This window comes from Colobus angolensis, unplaced genomic scaffold (assembly GCF_000951035.1).
Source record: "Colobus angolensis palliatus isolate OR3802 unplaced genomic scaffold, Cang.pa_1.0 Scaffold359, whole genome shotgun sequence".
Taxonomy (NCBI): Eukaryota; Metazoa; Chordata; class Mammalia; order Primates; family Cercopithecidae; genus Colobus; species Colobus angolensis.
In genome coordinates, this window is record NW_012116921.1 from 827,495 (window position 1) to 848,199 (window position 20,705).

Here is a 20,705-nt window from a genome sequence, read left to right on the forward strand (position 1 = left end):
ACCAATGCCTGGCACATAGTAGGTACTCAACAGAGTAAGTGCTTAACATAGGAGGTGCTTGATAAATTTATGTTGAATCTATAGCACTCTGCCTTTTATTGTCTATTCATGAACTTGTCTCAACACACGTGCATACATACACACATATTAGGCTGTAAGCTCTTAGAGGAGAAGAGAAGGTCTGTCTTATTCACCACTGTATTCTCTAATACAGAACCACCAAATAACAGGTGATCATTAGTGATCATCAAATTGAAGTAAATTCTATGACTTGTTTTCTTTATCTCGCTTCCCTCACCCTATCTTGTCCATTTGGCTCTCAAGCCAGAATGCCTAAAACAGCCGCATTAATCTAATCAAATATGTAAAAGTCAAGACCTTGAAATCTTTCAAATCAAGCTCTGAATTACATTTTTAAATTTACCCTGGCCATTTCATAAGTAGATTTAGCAACTAGCTGACTGCTATCCCAGGAGGGGAAAAAAACCCATAAGCTTAATGAATTTGGTCAGACATACAGTGTAACAGATGTCCAACATGCCGCCATGAACTTAAATCATAAATATGATGCCTCTGTTTGGCATGGCAAAATATATTAGAATTGTTTTATCAGTCACTGGGCAACTTGCTAGATGGAGAGGGAATAATCCTGAAAAATGCAGTAGCTGCTTTTAATAGCATCTAAAAGGATCCCTGGAGAAACACAGATAATCTGCTTCCAATGATTCATCAAGTTGGTCCTTTGTTTCATTAATTTGAGTGTCAAGTGCAACCATACAATAAAGAATTGCCAAGACCTGATAAGATTCTCCTCTGGCTGCTGCTTTTCCTGCCCTAACAACTGATACTATTCATGCCTAAAGCACAAACTGAATAAATAGCTTCAAGGCTGGCAATGTTCGACAGTGCTTCCTATTTTGCTTTTCCTTGAAAGGCTAAATTGTGTGCTTTCTTGCCCTCTCCCAAACACGTTGCTCTGATGTTCATTATTGCACCAATAATTTTAACTTTCTTAATACTAAGTATGGAAGGATGCCTCATAAGATAAAAATAGTTCCTGTTGTATCATCAGTCCAGCAATAGATTAGGGAAGATTAAAAATGGATTGTAATGCCTTTTTTGGCCTTGAGAAAGCTCTTATTGTGCCCATGGTTCAGTAGGCCTGCTGATCATTTCTATCTTAATGTAATCTTTAACATTACGCTGCTACAGGTGAGGTGTTAAGTAATACATTAAGACAACTATTTTCACTGAGCAATTTCACAAGAAATACGTTTTTAGCTAAATTAGACGTTTAACAAATGCCATTTGTAATTCAATGCAGAGGAGAGAGCATCCTTAAAACAAGCTATTGATGTGAATTTCCCAACATAAGACAATAATTATGTTCTTTTAATTTTAATTGAAGTCCTGAATGTGAAATTATGTGCAGTCCGTACAGTAGACCAACGGAAAGCGCCAAAGACCTTAGGATTAGGAAATAAGCCATATGCAGTTTTATCTCTAGCAGACAGAAATTCTTCATCCAAATTAGGAAGAATCTACAGGTCAAGTTAATCATGTAGCTGTGACATGCTGAATGTTTTTAAAACTTTAAGATCATTTAGATGAACACCAGGAACCTCAAAGGTTAGGCAGAAATATAAATTGCAATATTTAATGAAAATAATAAATGAAATACTTGAGACGAAATATTGTGAGCTAAAGATTCCATGAGAATAACTGGATCTGATAAAGTAAAAATAAGAGGGAAGAGAAAATTATAAAGCGAGCAAATGAAAAACGGAATAATAAATAATTTTTTAAGAAAAATAATTTCATTATAGGTTTCTCTATGCTACGAACACACATGCAAACGCTATAGAGTTGTTGACATCTAGGAGGCTGACTTGTTTTTATCAACATCGCAAAACAGAAAATTTAGTTTGCAAATTTTCAAATGGCTATCACGTTCAGAATCCAATCAGGTTCTCCTTCTTTATTACTTGATGACTTCTTTAAAGATAAATAAGCCCGCGGACCAAGAAGTGGGTACACTGGCTCGGTTAACTCTCTCTGCCCAGAAATCTCACTACTGAAAATTTCAGATTATTATTTGGGGGCGGGGAGGGGGATGCAGAGGACTTTAGGACCCAGCAGGCGGCGGCAGGCGGCAGTTGTGTAGATCACTGAGAGACTACGAGGGTCCGGTTCAGTTTTAATTCTGTCTCTAATCTCTGCAACAGCGGCGCTTCCCGGGTCCCGCGGCTCCCGCGCGCGATCTGCCGCGGCCGGCTGCTGGGCAAAAATCAGAGCCGCCTCCGCCCCATCACCCATCATGGAAACCCTCCAGGAAAAAGTGGCCCCGGACACGCGAGCCTGAGGATTCTGCACAAAAGAGGTGCCCAAAATGAAGACCCTGATGGTGAGTCAGTTGCGGCAACTCTACTGGGCAAAGAGGGGGATCCCCGGGCTCAGGGTCCGCTGGGCGCACCGGGGAGACTCCGGGACGCCTAACCCTGGGCCGCGAGGTCGCCTGTTACAAAGGGACAACTTTCTACCCGCTCCGCGTTCCCTCCCGATTCTCCAGCTTTGCCTGGCTCGGATTCTCAGAGCCAGGATGGGAACCCGGGTTGCCTCGCCTCCTAGATCTCCGGCGAGAGGTCCGAGGGGGTGGCAGAGAGCTGCAGGAGCGATGGAGGAGTGGGCAGATTGCTCCAGGGATGGGGGTGCCCAAAAGCAACAGCCTGCCAAAAACTAAGGGACGGGGAGGAGGGACCTTTGCAGACTTTCTTCGTTTTCTTGGATTTCAAACTTGCAAGGATCGCCAAAGGAGAGCCCCAGGGCCCCAGGAAAGGAGAGGTGTTAAGGACTCAACATTCCAGCAGCTTGGCTGGGGTGGCTGAGGTAGACGGACCCTTCCCCAAAGTGCAAACCCACCCCTGCCCTCGGCCCCGGCGCGCTCCCTCCCTCAGCCTGGGGCCGTACACCACCTGCCCTCTACCGAGAGATCTGGGCGGCGGCGGCCGAAAGCAGCGACGCGCCCCGAGCATCCCTTGCGGTCCGCAAGGGGACGGTGCTTTCTCTGTCCCAGTTGCGTGCGGCGGGGCTCGGGTCCAGGCCGTCCCCCGCGCAAAATCTCCCCCACTAGTGTGACCACCGCGCAGGTGTCCCCGCTGGGCGCGCTCCTCTGTTGTCTGTACTCAGCCCCTCTCCTCTCCTCTTTCCCGCCCGCAGCGCCATGGTCTAGCAGTGTGTTTAGCGCTCACCACCATGTGCACCAGCTTGTTGCTCGTGTACAGCAGCCTCGGCGGCCAGAAGGAGCGGCCCCCGCAGCAGCAGCAGCAACAACAGCAGCAGCAGGCGTCGGCCACCGGCAGCTCGCTGCCGGCGGCGAAGAGCAGCCCCCAGCCGCGCCCCGGGGTCCCCGCGGGACCGCGGCCACTGGACGGATACCTCGGCGTGGCGGACCACAAGGTGACAGCATGCTCGCCAGCCCGCTCGCCACTCAGCCTGGGGATCCTGCACACCTGAGCCTTCCCCCTTTCCCGGGGCTGGGAGGCGCTGTGAGTAGGTGCCGTTCGGAGGCTGGAGGGGAGTGGACCTGCTGGGGTAGTGTGGGCTAGTTCCAACTTGGTATGAATTCTTATTTGGAGAAAGACACAAAGTTTTGTAGAAAATAGGGGTGAGGTGAGTGGACCCCAAAGCCTAACTTCCCAGTAGAAATCGGCCCTGGAACTAGAACTCCCTAATCCCCAGAATTGCAGCTGCGGATGGAGGTCCGGTTCCTGAAGCCTCGGGTTTGGCTGCCGAGTCGCTCCCTGGTGGGAGGAAACTGGGGATGGCGCGGGTACCAGCCTGAGCGTTCCTCTGACCCAGAACCGGAGGGTGAGGGCAGCCAGCCCGCGGCCACTGCTCAGGATCCAACGTTCCCCTCTGATCTCTCCAGCGCATTGCTTTGGGCTGAATTCTCTCAGCCCTGGGGAGCGGTGCCCCGGCAGGCATGGAAGACTTGAGGCACAAACTCAGCTTCCATTGGTTTGAAACTCATCGTTGTGAGCCTGTCTTCCTCTGCCTTCCGGGAAGCTGCTGGATGGCGTGGCTAATAATTAATAAGATGAATTTTTAAAAATTGAGCCTCCTTTCCCTGGAATAATAAATATCTGGTTTCAGTGTGTGAAGCCTCTGGGAAAATCCTAATCAAGTTTTCTGATTCTGAAGATATTTTAATACAGTTTAAATGTATCCCTCATTATTTGAAGTTGCTCATATGTTTTTATTAAAACACAATTCCACTCAGCTTTATAAAGCTAGAGGATTTCTTGAAATCTCCCAATTATTCCTTTTATTTTACTAAATTTTATGGTTGTGAACCGAAGTAATATATAGTAGATACTCCTTTTGTGTGAAAAGGTCGCTCTAACCACGTGAAAAAGCCATACTTTTTAAAAGTAACATTCAAAATATTGCCACACACTTGTTTAATGCATAATGCTAAGGATTTGAAAGATATAAAAGAATTTAAGGCAGGACCCCATCTTACAGATCTGTAAATACCTGAGGACAAAACAATATACTATGAAATGTGTGTAGATAAACCGATAGATTAAAATGTATAATAAATGCCAGATATGAACAGTACTGTAGGGGTGCAAAAATGAGAACGATGACTTCCCTGGAAAGATCAAGGAAAGCTGCTTTGAAAAAGTGGAATTTTGCAATGGGAAGAATTCAGGGAAGCAAAAAAGGAGGAATCAATTTCATCAGGAAGCCTTTATTTATTTATTTATTTATTTATTTATTTATTTATTTATTTTTGTGGCAGGAGCAGGGGTTGGGGGTGTTAGTAGACTTAAAATCCAAACGTAGATGGCTATCAATTTTACAGTTACAGCTTTCGTTTTCTCTCTTAGTTGTTGATTGATTATATGCTTTGTATCTGCATGTGGAAGCAACCGATAAGGACTGGAGTTCTAGGAAAGTTTAGACATTAGCTTCTGACTGTGGATGGCTGTGGTGTTTATGTGTAACTGGTGTATGATGGATATACTGAGCTCACCGATTTCCATGGCTATTGTTTGGTGGAAATTACTATCTAACACTTGAGAAGCTTTGATTAATGGCAGCATCAAAAGGTAAATTTGCTGAAAGTTTTGATCAGCTTTTGGGAAGAGATTTCTCATACTTTTCTTCTTGTGTTCTTCTGCTGGACAGATACCAGCTAACAATATTGATAGCTTAATGCAAAGTATAATACCCTAAGGTTTATGTTCAAAACAATGTTTATTGACACAAATACATTTGATTTCAATTTTTGTTTATCAGAGCCTTATTTTACTGAAACAAAGAACAGTCCTTTTCTATTTGGTGGGGGGGGGGGATGTTGATACTCTACATGGGAAATTGAAATGATATGCAGTAAAAGGGTTTTACAAATTGTGAAGTGCTATATGAATGATAAATATTGTGTGACAGTCATTGGAATTCCTAGTAGAAGAAGGTCTTTGGAGATAAATATGAATATCAATGAAATTATTTCAGGGAACACCGACATCTCACAAAATTCTATACCCAAATGTTTTGAGGGAGTTCGCATCACCACAAGCAAGGGAACAAAGGCATATCTTAGTCTATGTCTTCTGTTTAGACATTATCCCAATTGTCCCACTGAACTAAATATAAACTTCTCAGAATGCATTAACTGATTCTCTTTACTGCTACTATTTAGCTGACAGGAAATTGGGCAGAGTTCCCTTATGGATGGTCATATGAAGGTGCATATGTAAAATGTTGTTTATATTCTCTCCAAAAGTTGCTGTTTAATTAGGTTTATTTGAGATCTTTCTATAGTCTTTCAAAGGCAAAGGTAGAAGACATTTGTTAGAATATTGCTAGGAATTTTTTTTCCAATTAGCACAGGTGAGAGTAAGAAATGAAAGCTTTTCTATTCTTATTATATTTCCAGATGATACTCAGATTGCTTATTTTTCTTTTACCCTCACATCAGGCGTCAGAAAAATGATGGAATATGCTGGATGTGATGACCACCAAGCCATATGCTGCTGCATATTGAATCAGAATTCCAACAGCCTTTTTTATCTGCCATTGATTTACAGAGTCTGGAGAGAGTTACAGATATTATTTAGGAAAATGTTCACACCTCCATAGCTGGAGGCCCCAAAGACTGATAAATATGTAGTGTTTATGCTCAGTTACATGATGTTGTTAACATTAACAGTTCCAAGATTAAATTCAACAGGTGGTCCTAATCCCCAGCACCTGAATTTCACAAATTACAGCCTGTCTGCAATGATGGTCTTGTCTCATATGGCTGCAGACTGAATTACTGTTGAGATTAAATCACTATGTGCTTTTGTTGAAAGATATGCTGCAAGTCAAGTCAGTGATGAGCAGCATGTGTTGAGGCTTAAAATATCACTTTTCATGGTCATATTCTGTACTTCCTCTTTCACAAACTATGTGAGCTGCAGTTGTAATTTCAGTATCACTGAATGAAGGCTACATGGAGTTTCTTGTCATAATGAAGGCATTTTCTGTTAGAGTCTTTCTCTTCTTTCCCAATCCCTTTCCCCAGACCTCTTCCCACACATGTTCCACCAACTCATTTCCCTCATGTTACATGTCTGTCTCTTCAGGTACTATAGCTGTATTCTAACATTACTCTCTTGGTCCCAATTTTTGGAAGCCAATGATAACAAGATTGCTTAGGTACAACTGAAGAAGCCAATTTTCATGGCTTTGGGAAACTTCTGCATTTAGAACTGCAGCCTAATGTATAACCAAGCTAACACACACACACACACATACACATACACACACACACACACACATTAAATCAAGAAATCCTTAGAGGAAAGCTCCAAGTCTTATAGCAGAGTGGAAGGGAACTTGGAATGCAATTCAGTTTCCAGTCCGGATCTCGTTTAGGTAGACGAGGTCATTTGCCATCTGGTAGACCCTGTAAAATGAAACTGTGAGCTAATTCCCATTTTTAGAGGATAAGCTCTTATCACAGAAGGCCCACTATCATCCAGGCTACCCTTTACTGAAATGGCTTATGAAAGGACAGTGATCAGTGGGGTCTACAGCTGAGCAGCTATCTCTTTGCTTCAGAAGTAGCCCCCAGGGATGGATTTTACACATACCAATAACATACTTGTCCTTAGTTCTTTCCTTTTTTAGGCACTCAGTTATTCAGACAAATCAAAATTGCTTAGTTGTAATAGTACTATTACTATTAACTGGTACTGGTAACTATCCAGTTGGAGTGGTAAGACAAGTCAGTGCAAAAATTGAAAAATAATAATCCAAAACCAGAATTTGGATAAATGCCATCTAACTTATTTTGAAATTATGGGATGAGTATTCCTCCTTTAGAAAAGTGTAAAAAATTCTCAAATACAAGTTTACATAATGTATTTGACCGTATGTTATGACATTTGAGTTGTGAATGAATGACTGAAATGAATGCTAAATCATTTGAATCTCAAGGAAATTCAAAATGAGCTAATTTTCAATGTTCAGGTATTATAAAATGTAATCTGCCAATGATAATGAAACGCTGTTACCACAAAGCATCAAACCCCCAAAATCAGAAAAAGAACACTATTTCATGAGTGAGGAGTTGCAATAATGTAGTCGCTTTTAACAGGATAAATGCTTTTTCATAACATTTATTAAAATACTTAACTGTCCTTAAATCTGTGACAGCCAGGATAATTTTTCCAGCTTCCCATGGGATAATTTCAAGATACCACTATCCTCCTGTAAATGGCAGATGAGTTTGACCTGGCTCACTCTTAAATTCCAGGCATGCTGGCTTTCCCGCTGATCTGTGAACATTCATTCTGCCTCAGGACCTTTGCACATGCTCTTTCTCGCTTCCTGGAAAGCTCTTCCCCAAGTCTTTTGCATGGTTGATTTCTTCTGGTCATTCAATCATCAGGTCACATGTCATCTTCTTGTGAACCACATTCTTTAACTAGCCCCCTTTTCAACAGTCATTCTCTGTCGTATTAGTCTGTTTTATTTTCCTTATAACATTTAACAATATCTGAAATAATCTTAAAGTTTACTTGTCTATTTTCTGCCCTTCCCCCAACTGGAATCTAAGTGCTGTGACAGCAGTGTCTTTTTACATATTGTTGAACAGTTTAACTCCAGGACCTCGATCAGTATCTAAAATTTAATGGGTGCACAATAAGTATGTACGGAAAGAAAGAAGGAAGTGAAAGTGGAGGAGAGAAGAACAGACCTACTTACCTATGCCAAATTTTTTCTCTGCAAAAATCATCAGTACAGTCTCAAGACCCTAGTGTGTCTCATTTTTCCTAAATTTGTTCTGCCCACAAAAATAATTCTAATAACAGGGAGGCAGAGGAGGTAATGATTTAAGAGGAAAGACAAAAGAATCTTTGGGAATGAGATTTAGGTATCCATGTTTAACAAGCTTCCTTTTTAAATATTGCACACATTAAACTTTGAGAAACATTGTTTGAAATGTTTTTAATCATCACAATGCGTAGTTCTGCAGCTAATTCATTTCTAGGTTTTTGAACTAATCGTAGCCTTTGGTAAACACTTGTTGAAGGCCTAATAGTTTCAAAATTGGGCATTCTGGAGGAAGAACACAGTCCCTACCCTCAAAGAACCTTTGATCTAATAGTTGCAGAGAAAAGACAAAGAAACAAGAAAAGTTCAATAATAAGGCGAGCAATGAATAGTAATTGGAAATCAGGAAGCAATAATTCAAGGCACTGACTCTAAAAGGGAGATAATTTCTGTGATCTTTTTCCATCTATAAAACAAGTTAAATTATATTATTACCTTAGAAGTTTGTAAAGCTTTCAAACTAATATTCCACTCTTTATTAGCCTCATATCTGTTCATGCGTGTGTGCAGGATATCCAATGAATAATAAGTGAACAAATTGGATATCAAAGCAACTTCAAAGTGGATTGATTTTAAATTCAAAATATTGTCTCTTTATGATTTTCCTTTGGCATGACATAGGGTCTTCTGCACTCATGAAGTTAAACCTTCTTAAATGTCTCTGTAACATATGGCAACCACCTTAACCAAGCTAAATCTCATAACTGATTGTATTAGTCAGGGTTCTCTAAAGAGATAGAGCTAGTAGGATATTTATACACACACACACACACACACACACACACACTTGGGAGTTTATTAAGTATTAACTTACATGATCACAGCTTCCCACAATAGGCCGTCTGTAAGGTTGAGGAGCAAGGAGAGTCAGTCTGAGTCTCAAAATTGAAGAACTTGGAGTCCAATTTTCAAGAAAGTGTCCAGCATGGGAGAAAGAGGTAGGCTGGGAGCCTAGGCCCACCTCACCTTTTCACGTTTTTCTGTCTGCTTTATATTCCCTGGAAGCTGATAGATTGTGCCCACCAGATTAGGGGTGGCTCTGCCTTCCCCAGCCCACTGACTCAAATGTTAATCCCTTTTGGCAACATCATGTAGACACACAGGATTAATACTTTGTATCCCTCAATCCAATCAAATTGCCACTCAGTATTAACCATCACAAGTCCACCCCTTGTCAACTTGAACCCATACACATCTCCTGAGATCATACATAATCTTCAAATAAAGACAATAATGAGGTCATAATAATGCCTGACATAATATAACTATCCTTCATACAACTGGAAACACACCAACCACCAACCCAAATACTATTACATAAAGTTAATACTTAACTGCTGATATGTGGTCAATACATCTTATGTCACATGATAAAGGAAAAGGAAATAAAATGAAGATCTTTTCTTAGTACAAGTGTATACATGCACAAACGTGTTTTTAACAGAAGAAGGAGGGAATACTCATGACAATTACAGTCCTCATTTCTGCAGCTGTTCAAGTAGCTAGTAATGATTACTACCTTCTTCTACTACCCATTCTGTATTCCCTTTGCCTTCAGCAAGCACCTCAGCAGGTCACAGTTTTTTTCCTGGTGGAGTGACCCAAACCTTCATTCCTGAAGGGTCTGCATCATTTGTAGTCCTACCTGGATTGGGCAGTTGTAGTTTCCCATTGACTTCAGTCACAAAGCATGATAATACCCTAATGGACACCCTAATGGATCTCCTGTATTCCATGCATACTCTTCCTTACCTCTGTTGTGGAGTAGTGGACTGATTTCATCTTGATAGTTTGGGTCAGTCACCCTAGCCAACACTGTAGCTCCCTTCTTGGCCTGTTGACTTAAAGGTAGGAGGAGCCCAAGGTGTCCAGGTAGCAATCTTAACTTCAGTTTAATGGAATCATTGTGTCTCCAGGTGGCAGCATTCCTGTTTTTGTAGCTAAGACCTCTAGGACAGCAGAACATAATGTTGCAGGAACAGGAAGCAAAAATTTTGCTAGTGGATCACTAGGGGTGATGGTGAGTTGGTGAGTTGTTCCGCTTCCACTTCCACCCCTTGATTCCTAGACCCGTGAATCCTGGCTATGGGAGAAACAGTACCATATATGGGACACTGATGCAGAGCATACATCCCTGCCACCATGGCCTTCTGGAGAACTTTGCCCCAGCCCTGCAAAGTATTGTCACCTAGTTGGCGTTGTAATTGTGACTTCAAAAGGCTAGTTCACCATTCTATAAATCCAGCTGCTTCAGGATGATGGGGAACATGGTAAGACCAGTGAATTCCACAAGCGTGAGCCGACTACCACACTTCTTTAGCCATAAAGTGAGTGCCTTGGTCAGAGGCAATGCTGTGTGGAATACCATGACGATGGATAAGGCATTCAGTGAGTCCATGGATGATAGTCTTGGCAGAAGCATTGTGTGCAGGATAGGCAAACCCATATCCAGAGTAAGTGTCTGTTCCAGTTAGGACAAACATCTGCCTTTTCCATGATGGGAGAGGTCCAATATAATCAACCTGACACCAGGTAGCTGGCTGATCACCCCAGGGAATGGTGCCATATCGAGGGCTCAATGTTGGTCTCCGCTGCTGTCAAGTTGGGCACTCAGCAGTGGCAATAGCCATGTCAGCCTTGGTGAGTGGAAGTCCATGTTGCTGAGCCCATGTGTAACCTTCATCCCTGCCACCATGGCCACTTTGTTCATGGGCCCATTGGGCAATGACATGGGTGGCTGGGAAAGAAGCTGAGTGGTGCCCACAGAATAGGTCATTATTTAAATCCTCCTCTGCTGAAGTCACTCCATGTGAACACTGACATGGGACACAAATATCTTCACATTTTTTGACTCCTCAAAAAGGTCCATCCACATACCTCTTCCTTAAATTTCTTTGTCACCAATTTTCCAATCACGCTTCTTCCAAGTCCCTGACCATCCAGCCTAACCATTGGCTACAGCCCATGAATCACCAGCCTAACCATTGGCTACAGCCCATGAATCAGTATATAATCATACATCTGGTCATTTCTCCTTCCATGCAAAGTGCACAACCAGGTGCACTGCTCAAAGTTCTGCCCACTGGGAAGATTTCCCTTTGCTGCTGTCCTTCAGGGATGTCCTAGAAAGGGCTGTAGTGCTACAGATGTCCACTTCCAGGTGGTGCCTGCATACCATGCAGAACCATCTGTGAACCAGGCCTTAGTCTTCTCTTCTCTGTCAACTGATCATAGGGAACTCCCCATGAGGCCATCCATGGAGGCTGAGGGAGAATGCAGGGTGGTAAGACTGGAGACCATGGGCATTTGAGCCACTTCCTCATGTAACTAACTTGTGCCTTCTGGACCTGCTCAAGCCCGATCACATATATTCCACTTCCATTTGATGATGGAATGTTGCTGTGCACAACCCACTTTATGGCTGAATGGGCCAGAAAGCACTCAGTTCATCATGGGCAATTCAGTTTGCATGGTGACTTGATGACCCATAGCCAAATGTTCAGTTTCCACCAAAGCCCAGTAACAGCAAAAGGAGAGTAGTCATCCGCAGAAGATGGCAGGGCCTTGCTCTAAAATCTTAGAGGCCTCTGTGGTGATTCACCAAAGGCTCCAAACAGCATCCCTATCTGCCACTGACACCTCAAGTACCATTGGGTCTGCTGGGTCATATGGCCCAAGTGGCAGAGCAGCTTGCACAGCAGCCTGAGCCTGTTATGGAGCCTTCTCCTGTTCTGGATCCCACTAAAAACTGGCAGCCTTTTGGGTTACTTGATAAATGGGCCAGAGTAACACACCCCAGTGAGGAATGTGTTGCCTCAAAAATCTAAATAGGCCCAGTAGTTATTGCGCCCCTTTCTTGGTTGTAGGCCAAATGCAACAACTTATCTTTCACCTTAGAGGGAATATCTCGACAGGCCCCACACCACTGGACCCCTAGAAATTTTACTGAGGTAGAAAGTCCCTGAATTTTAGTTGGATTTATTTCCTATCCTCTGGCACGCAAAGTCTCACCAATAAGTCTAGTGTGTTTGCTAATTCTTGCTCATTGGATGCAATCAGCATGATGTCATCAATGTAATGGACCAGTGTGATATCTTGTAGAAACGAAACGTGATCAAGGTCTCTCTGAATAAGATTATGACACAAAGCTAGAGAGTTGATATACCCCGAAGGCAGGACAGTAAAGGTATATTGCTGGCCTTGCCAGCTGAAGGCAAATTGCTTCTGGTGGGCCTTATGGACAGGAATGGATTTGCTGAATTAATGGCTACATACCCGGTACCAGGAGATGTGTTCATTTGCTGAAGCAGTGAAACCACATCTGGTACAGCAGCTGCAGTTGGAGTCGCCACTTGGTTAAGTTTATGATTATCCACTGTCATTCTCCAAGATCCGTCTGTCTTCTGCCCAGGCCAGGTGGGAGAGTTGAACAGGGATGTGGTAGGACTCACCACCCTGCATCTTTCAAGTCCTTGATGGTGGCACTAATCTCCACAATCCCTCCAGGGATGTGATACTGTTTTTGATTTACTATTTTTATAGGTAGAGTCAGCTCTAATGGCTTCCATTTGGTCTTTCCCACCATAATGGCCCTACCCTACCAGTCAGGAAGCCAATGTAGGGGTTCTGCCAGTTACTAAGTATGTCTATGCCAATTATGCATTCTGGAACTGGGGAAATGACTACAGGATGAGTCTGTGGACCCACTGGACCCACTGTAAGTCAGACCTGAGCAAAACTCCATTAATTACCTGACCTCCATAAGCCCCTACTTTAATGGGAGGACCTCAATGACATTTTGGGTACCCTAGAATCAACATCAGCTCAGAGCCAGTGTCCAGTAGTTCCCGAAATGTCTGACCATTTCCCTTTCCCCAGTGCACAGGTACCCTGGTAAAAGGCTGGAGATCTCCTGGGGGAAGGATGGGAAAAAGAGTCACTGTATAAATTGTCGGTAATGTAGTAGGGTCCTTTCTCAAGGGGATCCAAACTCCCCTTCATTCAAGGGGTTCTGGGTCTATAAACTGGCTCAGGTCTGGAAATTGATTAAGGGGCCATAATTCTTTGTTTTTACAATTCGAATTAGTATTTTGTCCATTTGACTTTGAAATTTTCTGCTTGTATAAATTAAGTAGAAATGCAGTAGGCTTCTTATAAATTTCACTTCTAGGAACACCTTGATTAATTAGCAAATGCCAGAGCTCTACATGAATCGGGCTATTCTGATTGTTGCTTTGCCTCTGCTGTCCATTATGGTAGCTATGCCCACCTTGCCTTTGACAGTTGAATGCTGCCACTTGGCCCCGACACCTCAGGATCCAATTATTCCCACTATATTTAAATTTTGTAGTTGAGTGACTTGGTTCCCACTGCTAGATCTGACATACAGAGAAGACCAATTATAGGACTCTTCAAAAATGCGGGTGCTGCCCTCAAAAATCTATTTCACAACGCATTTTTCAAGGGTATATCTTCTGGACCCTCCCAGATGGGTCTAAAGTGACTAATCCACTCCACCATCCCAGTCTCCCTAAACCTTTGGGTCCCTTCCTCTCCATTAAACCAGGGGAGATCAGACATTTCCAGCTCACTCACAGTGAGTCATCTTTTAATCCATATTTCAGCTAACCAAGCAAATAAACTATTAGAACCTTTTTTAACTCCTGGAGCTGCAGTATTAAAAGCAGAGCGGGCCCAAATCAATAAATTCAGCCTGATCCAACTCTGTGTTCCTTCCACCATAGTCCCATACCCTTAATATGCATTCCCATGCCTATTCTCCAGATTGCTGTTTACATAAATGAGACAATTCAAACAGTTCTTTTCAGGTGTAGCACACTTCCTATTGGGTCACACTCTCAACCTCATCTCTAGAGGCCCACTGGGACTTTAGTCTAGTTATAGGTCTAGAAGGAAACATGGGTGTTGGGGGTGGCTCCTGAGGAGAATTAACACTATTTGGCCTGGCAGCTGCCTCAGGAGAGGCCATCACTGTTGCCTCAGGCAGCACAGGGTTTATCTCTTCAGACAGAAGTGGAAAGGCTGATGGCGGCATAGGTCTGGGAGGGGATGTTGCCACTACTGCAGATTGGGAAGCTGTTCCTTCTGGCAAATAAAGGTTCATCAGAGTTTACAAACTCAGTGTCCCCAGCTTCACTGGGGTCTTCCACACATCCCCATTCCAAGTTGCAGGGTCCCATTCTTTTCCAATCAATGCCTCTAACAGTAGACACCTGGTGAGGCTGTGCACGTACCTTTTGTTGTAAGTCAGCCACTTGCATGATAAGAACTTGTGTCTGTTTTCCACAATTTCAACTCTTTCTCCATGGGAGACTTTCACTCAGGACAGTCTTATCAGATTTGAGGCACAGTATCTGCTTCTGAAGCCAGGAAACAGAATCCCTGAGTTCATCATTTTCTTTCATCACTTTGTCTACTGAACTTAGGAACAACCAACCAGCTTCATTATGTTTCTTGGTTCTCCACATATGGTCAAAGTTATTACATATAGAGTCACTAAACTCCTTGCCTCTCACGAGCGGTGAATCAGGAGTGTCAAATGCATTTATTTTGCATAACTCTCTAAACAGTCCTTTACACCAAGGACTATCAGTGTTCTCCATAGTATTAGAAGTAGAGTCCTTGGCATTTTAGGGTCTAATCATATTAAGCAGCCAACTTCAGAAACCCCAAAACCAACAAAAGAACTCCATCCTTAATATTCTTTTCCTCTAGAACCACTTCTGCTACCAAAATCTGTATGAGTCAGCATTCTGTAGAGAGACAGAACTAATAGGATATACATATATATAGGGGAGTTTATTAAGTATTAACTTACACAATCACAGGTTTCCACAATAGGCTGTCCGCAAGCTTGAGGAACAAAAAGAGTCAGTCCGAGTCTCAAATCTGAACTTGGAGTCCAGTGTTCGAGGGCAGGAAGCATCCAGCATGGGAGAAAGATGTAGGCTGAGAGGCTAGGCCAGTCTTGCCAGCTTCGCTTGAAGCTGATTAGATTGTGCCCATCAGATTAAGGGTGGATCTGCCTTCTCCAGCCCACTGACTCAAATGTTAATCCCTTTTGGCACACACACACCCAGGATTAATACTTTGTATCCCTCAATCCAATCAAGTTGACACTCAGCATTAACCATCACACTCATGCTATGGTGAATGTGGATATAATTGTGTTGGCCACAAGACAGAGTATTTGCAATCAGGTCTGTCTTAGAAACATGATACCTGTTATAAATGAGAATTTCCATAACCTCTAGGGTGAAGTGTCAGTATAGTATAATTTCTGCTTTGCAAATATTAGGATTATGGAAGATTAAATATGTGAAAGGACTTTGAAAAATTAAAACATATCATTAATCAACAAGTCGTTCCTTAAAACCTCTTATTCACCTATTATATACTCTTTGGACAGCTGTGTAGGGCCTTAAGTATAGAATGACAAGGAGTGATTATCTCTTAAATAATATTGTCATCCATACCCCAGAACTTGATCCAATGGAAGAACTCTCATGGGAGTCAGTGAATTTATGATCAAATGATTGGTAAAACTTGGAGAGGTATGTGCATTTATGAGATGTGTTAAAATTCTTCTCCATAAGCGCTGAGTCTTAAACACTTAGTCTGGGCCTGGAACAAATAAATATTTTTATTGCATGCTCTATTCAATATGTCCTTCCAAATAAAAATCACAGAAATGCATATTCTCAGCATAGACAGCCCATCTGCAGTGAAACTTTCCCTGACTTATAGCCCAGGTTTGATCTGAGCTGTATGTTTTGTCTTCATAGTTGAGATCCCATGATAATACTTATTCCACTTTATTGTTATTTCTTGTCTAAAATTGTCTGCCTTCCCTACTAGACAGCCAGCTCTTGGAGACCAGGCATTTTTTTCTCTCTTTTTCTGTCATTGTATTGCCAGCCTTTAACATAATGCCTGGCATATAATGAGTCTTCTATAAATACTTGTTGAATGAATGAGTATATCTACATAAAGATTTTGTATTTCTTCTAAAATAAGACTACCTCAAGAGTTTCTAACCATTTGGAGTTACTGAAAAGGAATAGCTGCACGTCATAAATATCAATTCCTCCTGCCACAATTTGTAGGTCTTAACTAATTCATTTCTACCTTCTTGTACTAATCAGATCTCTTAAAACACACTCAGAATTTCAGAGCTAGAAGGAAAACTTAAGAATTATCAAAAGGAATTCCAGAGTGGTTGTGTGATTTGCCCAAGGTCATGGGTTAGTGGCAGAGCTGGGGTAAAATGTCGATCTCTGATGTGAACATCATTACCATAAGGGAAATTCAGTGCCAACATCTTCTAAGCAGTGACTCAACATTATTTGGACAGAATTTATTAAAATGAGGAGCCTGGGCCTACCTAGTTATTGAAAAGTAATAAATATTTAAACACCTTATTATTCTGAAATGAATATGAGAATATGCCTCCGGATAGTTAAAAAGAGTCTTCCACCAACCACCAACTTTGCAATGGTTGTTTCAGAGACCGCATATAATGCATGGTACTAATTAATTGAAACAATTTTTAAATCAGAGTAGATTTTCGCCTTTAAAACATAAACCAAGCCAAAAGGAGTGTCATGTTTAATTATCTGCACAAAATTTTCTGACCAGAGCACTCATTTAGCTGAATTATCTTCTCCACAGTGGAGAAGGAAACATCATCAGGAGACTTAGTTAACCAAGTGTTTGAAGAACTACCATTCTGCAAATATCATTGACTCCCCCTAAATTCTGAGATGTAATACTTACTCTAAGCTGGAATTACTTTAGGCAAATAAGAAACCATTTTATCTATCATAGGGAAAATTAACCTTGATCATTGCTCTAGCTATGAAAAGGAAACTTTTTTAGTATATTCACTCTTAATGACTAAGGAGGTGTCTGTAGAGTTCCTGGGAAACTGCACAGATTCTGAGTATTCTCTGGCAGACTGAAATGCAGGGTCAAATAATTTTTTAATAAGAAAGCATATTCTGGAAATTGATTGCACATATGAGACATCTCCACTGACTGAACTGCAAGCATGATTGCATTTCCAACTTACAGATGTTTTCATGTTCCTTGCATGTTTCCTATGGCTTCCCATTGCCTACAGAATGAAGTTCAGATCCTCAGAAAGGCTTGCAAGGCCCAACAGGATCTTGCTGGCCTAATTCTCCAACCCTATCCCCACCGCTGCCCTCAGCCTAGGCACCATGAACCCAGGGAACATACCTTGCTGTTTTGTTCTTATCTGCTTTTGCTTCAGAACCTCCTTTCTAAAGTTTTCCCAGATACAACATCTCTGCAGAGTAGACCCAACATTCTCTTATGTCAGCTACACATCAGTCAGTCAATCCCATATTGTCTGTGTACCTACAATTGTGGCAGGCACAAGGGAGGAAACAAAATGAAGGACCTGGTCCCTGCCCACAGGAAAATCAGTGGAGTAAATAAATGTTACAATTACTACACCTTGGTAAGTACTAAAATATTCTCTGTATCTTACACATGCTTCTAATCACACAGTATTGCAATTATTTTCCACATGCATGTCTCCCTGACTAGGTTTTACCTTTTTGAGGCTAAGAACATAACTTATTTATCTTGGTATCCACAGAATTGAAAACTGTATCTCAGACATATGAAAGCTAAATAAATATTTGTTGAATGTTGGGTAGGCAAAGTTCTATTTTAATTATATGTAGTATGAAGAGATTTCACCAAGTCTGGCTAATAGACTATTAATTATAGGAATGGACAGAAATGATAAGTAAGGGCAGAAGGGCTTCAGGTATCTGACATATACATCTTTAATTTCTGTTTCCCCTTTGAATACAGAGCAACATCTCCTGACCTTTCCAGAACAGTTGACCAGATGTGGAGATGCAATAATGCCCATATTTGAAAACAGTATAGTACCATGAGAGGCAGGCAGGCCCAGGCTGTTTATTTGTTGTGAGCTTTTTCAAAAGTCATAACTTCTAGGCTTGATCCAGTTTATAGAAGAGGAAGTTAAATTATATTCATTCATTCCCTCATTTATTAAATAATATTGTGTTTCTATCATATGCCTAGCATTGTGTTCAGGACCCAGGAAGCAATGAACAGTGAAAAAAGATGTGATCCCCAACTCCATGAAACTTACATCTGTTGGGAGAGGCAGAAACACACATAAAATTTCAGTGCAGATTTGGAGAAGTGTTCTATGCTGTGGAGATTGAATTTTATCCTGAAAGCATTGAGGAAGTCTTTAAAAGGTAAATTAGAGGAGTAACTCCATCCGATATGTGTGCCAGCGGATCACCTTCCGTGTGGCATGGGTTAACGTAACCATACGTTGTAAGAAGAGGGACCAATTAGCAGACTGTTGCTGTGGTTTGAGTAAGTGGCACAGCCAGAGGATGATGAAAAGACCTCAGGTTTCTACCTGCCCTAAGTTTCTGTGATTGGCCACCCTCCTGTGTCTGTGCAGACAGTCTGAATGCAGCTCCTCCACCAGCAGAAGGTTTGTGGTTCAAGAGTGCCTCACAATAGCTGGTAAAGAGAGCTGAGGATGATCCCAGATGGCACTTCAGCTTTGTCTAATTTTGAACCTTGCTGTGCATCTGAATACCACATACTGACTTGAGCAAAACAGTAGTGTTATGGCGAGGGCTGAAGCAAGCTGTTTGTCGAGACTCCATAATGCATACTGGTGACAACAGGAATTAAACTCTCCACCTGCAGGAGAGCCAGCCAGTGGGGTGTAGAATAAGTATGCTGGCAGAGACTTTAGTCTGTAAAAGTGCCACAGGGAAAGGGGGCACACTTTATTCTAGAATAATCTTGTCAGAGAGATTGTTACATAATACATTTTACCAGGTATAGATCTGTTGGAAGTATAGGGTAGAGAATGGTTTTCTCTCCTTTCATTTCCCACATGGCTATAGACAGAGCAGTTATCATTCTTTCAAATCACTTAAGTTTGTTAACAACTTCTAAGGAAAGTAAAGTTTCCATTTCACTTGCATCAGAAGGAAATTGGCCATAAAGTAATGTAAAATTTGTCAAGAGGAGCCTGGTTACTAATTCATTCAAAAACATTTGATTGGGAACACAAATGTATACATCTGAATGAACTCCAATTTTATGGGGCATATATTTGGAGTTATATGGCAATGTCTCACATCTACCAGGCTGCTGTCAGGGATAGAGCCAAGTTGTCTCTCATTACCTGAAGTGGTATCTGTCTCTGCTCTGTACTGAAAATCATAAAGCTGGTTTATTTCATTTTTATTCCGTTTGTACAAGTTTTGAACAATCAGGGCGCAGGAAGTGATAACGTGCCACTTGTATTCCAGAACACAGAAAAGGGAAAGAGCACTGTAGGAACTTGTGTGTATTCCCCACTACCAAATCCCAGCCACACTGACTGAAGCTCCCACCATCACTAATCCCTGGAAGAATTATGCTCATTACTCTCAGTAGCAACCATGTATGATTTGGGGCTCAGGTTGAAATGGGATGGGGTTTTTAATCCAAAAGTTCAGAAATAAAAGAGAATGATGTCATGGAGAACAGGGTATCCCAACTGAATGAGCCTGCAGCAGTGAAAGCTTATCTTAGTTCATCTTGTGTTGCAATAACACAGTACCACAGCCTGGGTAATTTACAAAGATATTTACAATTTTACAAAGAAGTTTATTTCTCACAGTTCTGGAGGATGGAAGTTCAAGATAAAGGTGCCGGCATTTGCTATCTGGTGAGGGCTGCATCCTCCAGAAGAAAGGAACGCTGTATCCTCATATGGCTGAAGTTGGAAGGGCAAGAGAGAACAAACTCCCTCCTTCAAGCCTTTGTAAAGACACCCAATCTCATTCACAAGGGAAGGAGCCCTCATGGCCTAATCACCTCTTGAAGGCCCCTCATCTTAATGTTATCAGATTAACAGCATCTGAATTTTGGAAGATCCCCAATCAAACCACAGCAGGTACAGATATTATAATTAGAACCAGAACCAAGAATAAGTACTAGAGTGAGAAGTGACACCAGTTTGCTTCTTCCCAGTATTTGAGAGTGTCTCTTTCTGGCTACACAGTCATGAAATGTTGATTGGGTTCCAGAAAGGCAAGAAAGGATGGCTTGTCATGGGCTTTTCAATGTCTGTGAAGGACTCCACAGAGATATAGACCAATGTAACAGAACAGAGCCCTCAGAAATAATACCACACATCTACAGCCATCTGATCTTTGATAAACCTGACAAAAACAAGAAATGGGGAAAGGATTCCCTATTTAATAAATGGT

General features: G+C 41.9%; 1 protein-coding gene across 1 annotated transcript in view; it reads left to right on the forward strand.

Annotated features, from left to right (window-relative positions):
* The first annotated feature begins 2,009 nt into the window (after positions 1-2,009).
* Positions 2,010-20,705, forward strand: part of ST6GALNAC5 (ST6 (alpha-N-acetyl-neuraminyl-2,3-beta-galactosyl-1,3)-N-acetylgalactosaminide alpha-2,6-sialyltransferase 5) — a 189,341-nt gene continuing 170,645 nt past the window's right edge. The window contains exons 1-2 of the mRNA XM_011953152.1: positions 2,010-2,404; positions 3,217-3,456. Coding sequence (XP_011808542.1) covers positions 2,390-2,404; positions 3,217-3,456 — 255 coding nt within the window. The 5' untranslated portion in view covers positions 2,010-2,389. The remainder of the gene's footprint in view (positions 2,405-3,216; positions 3,457-20,705) is intronic.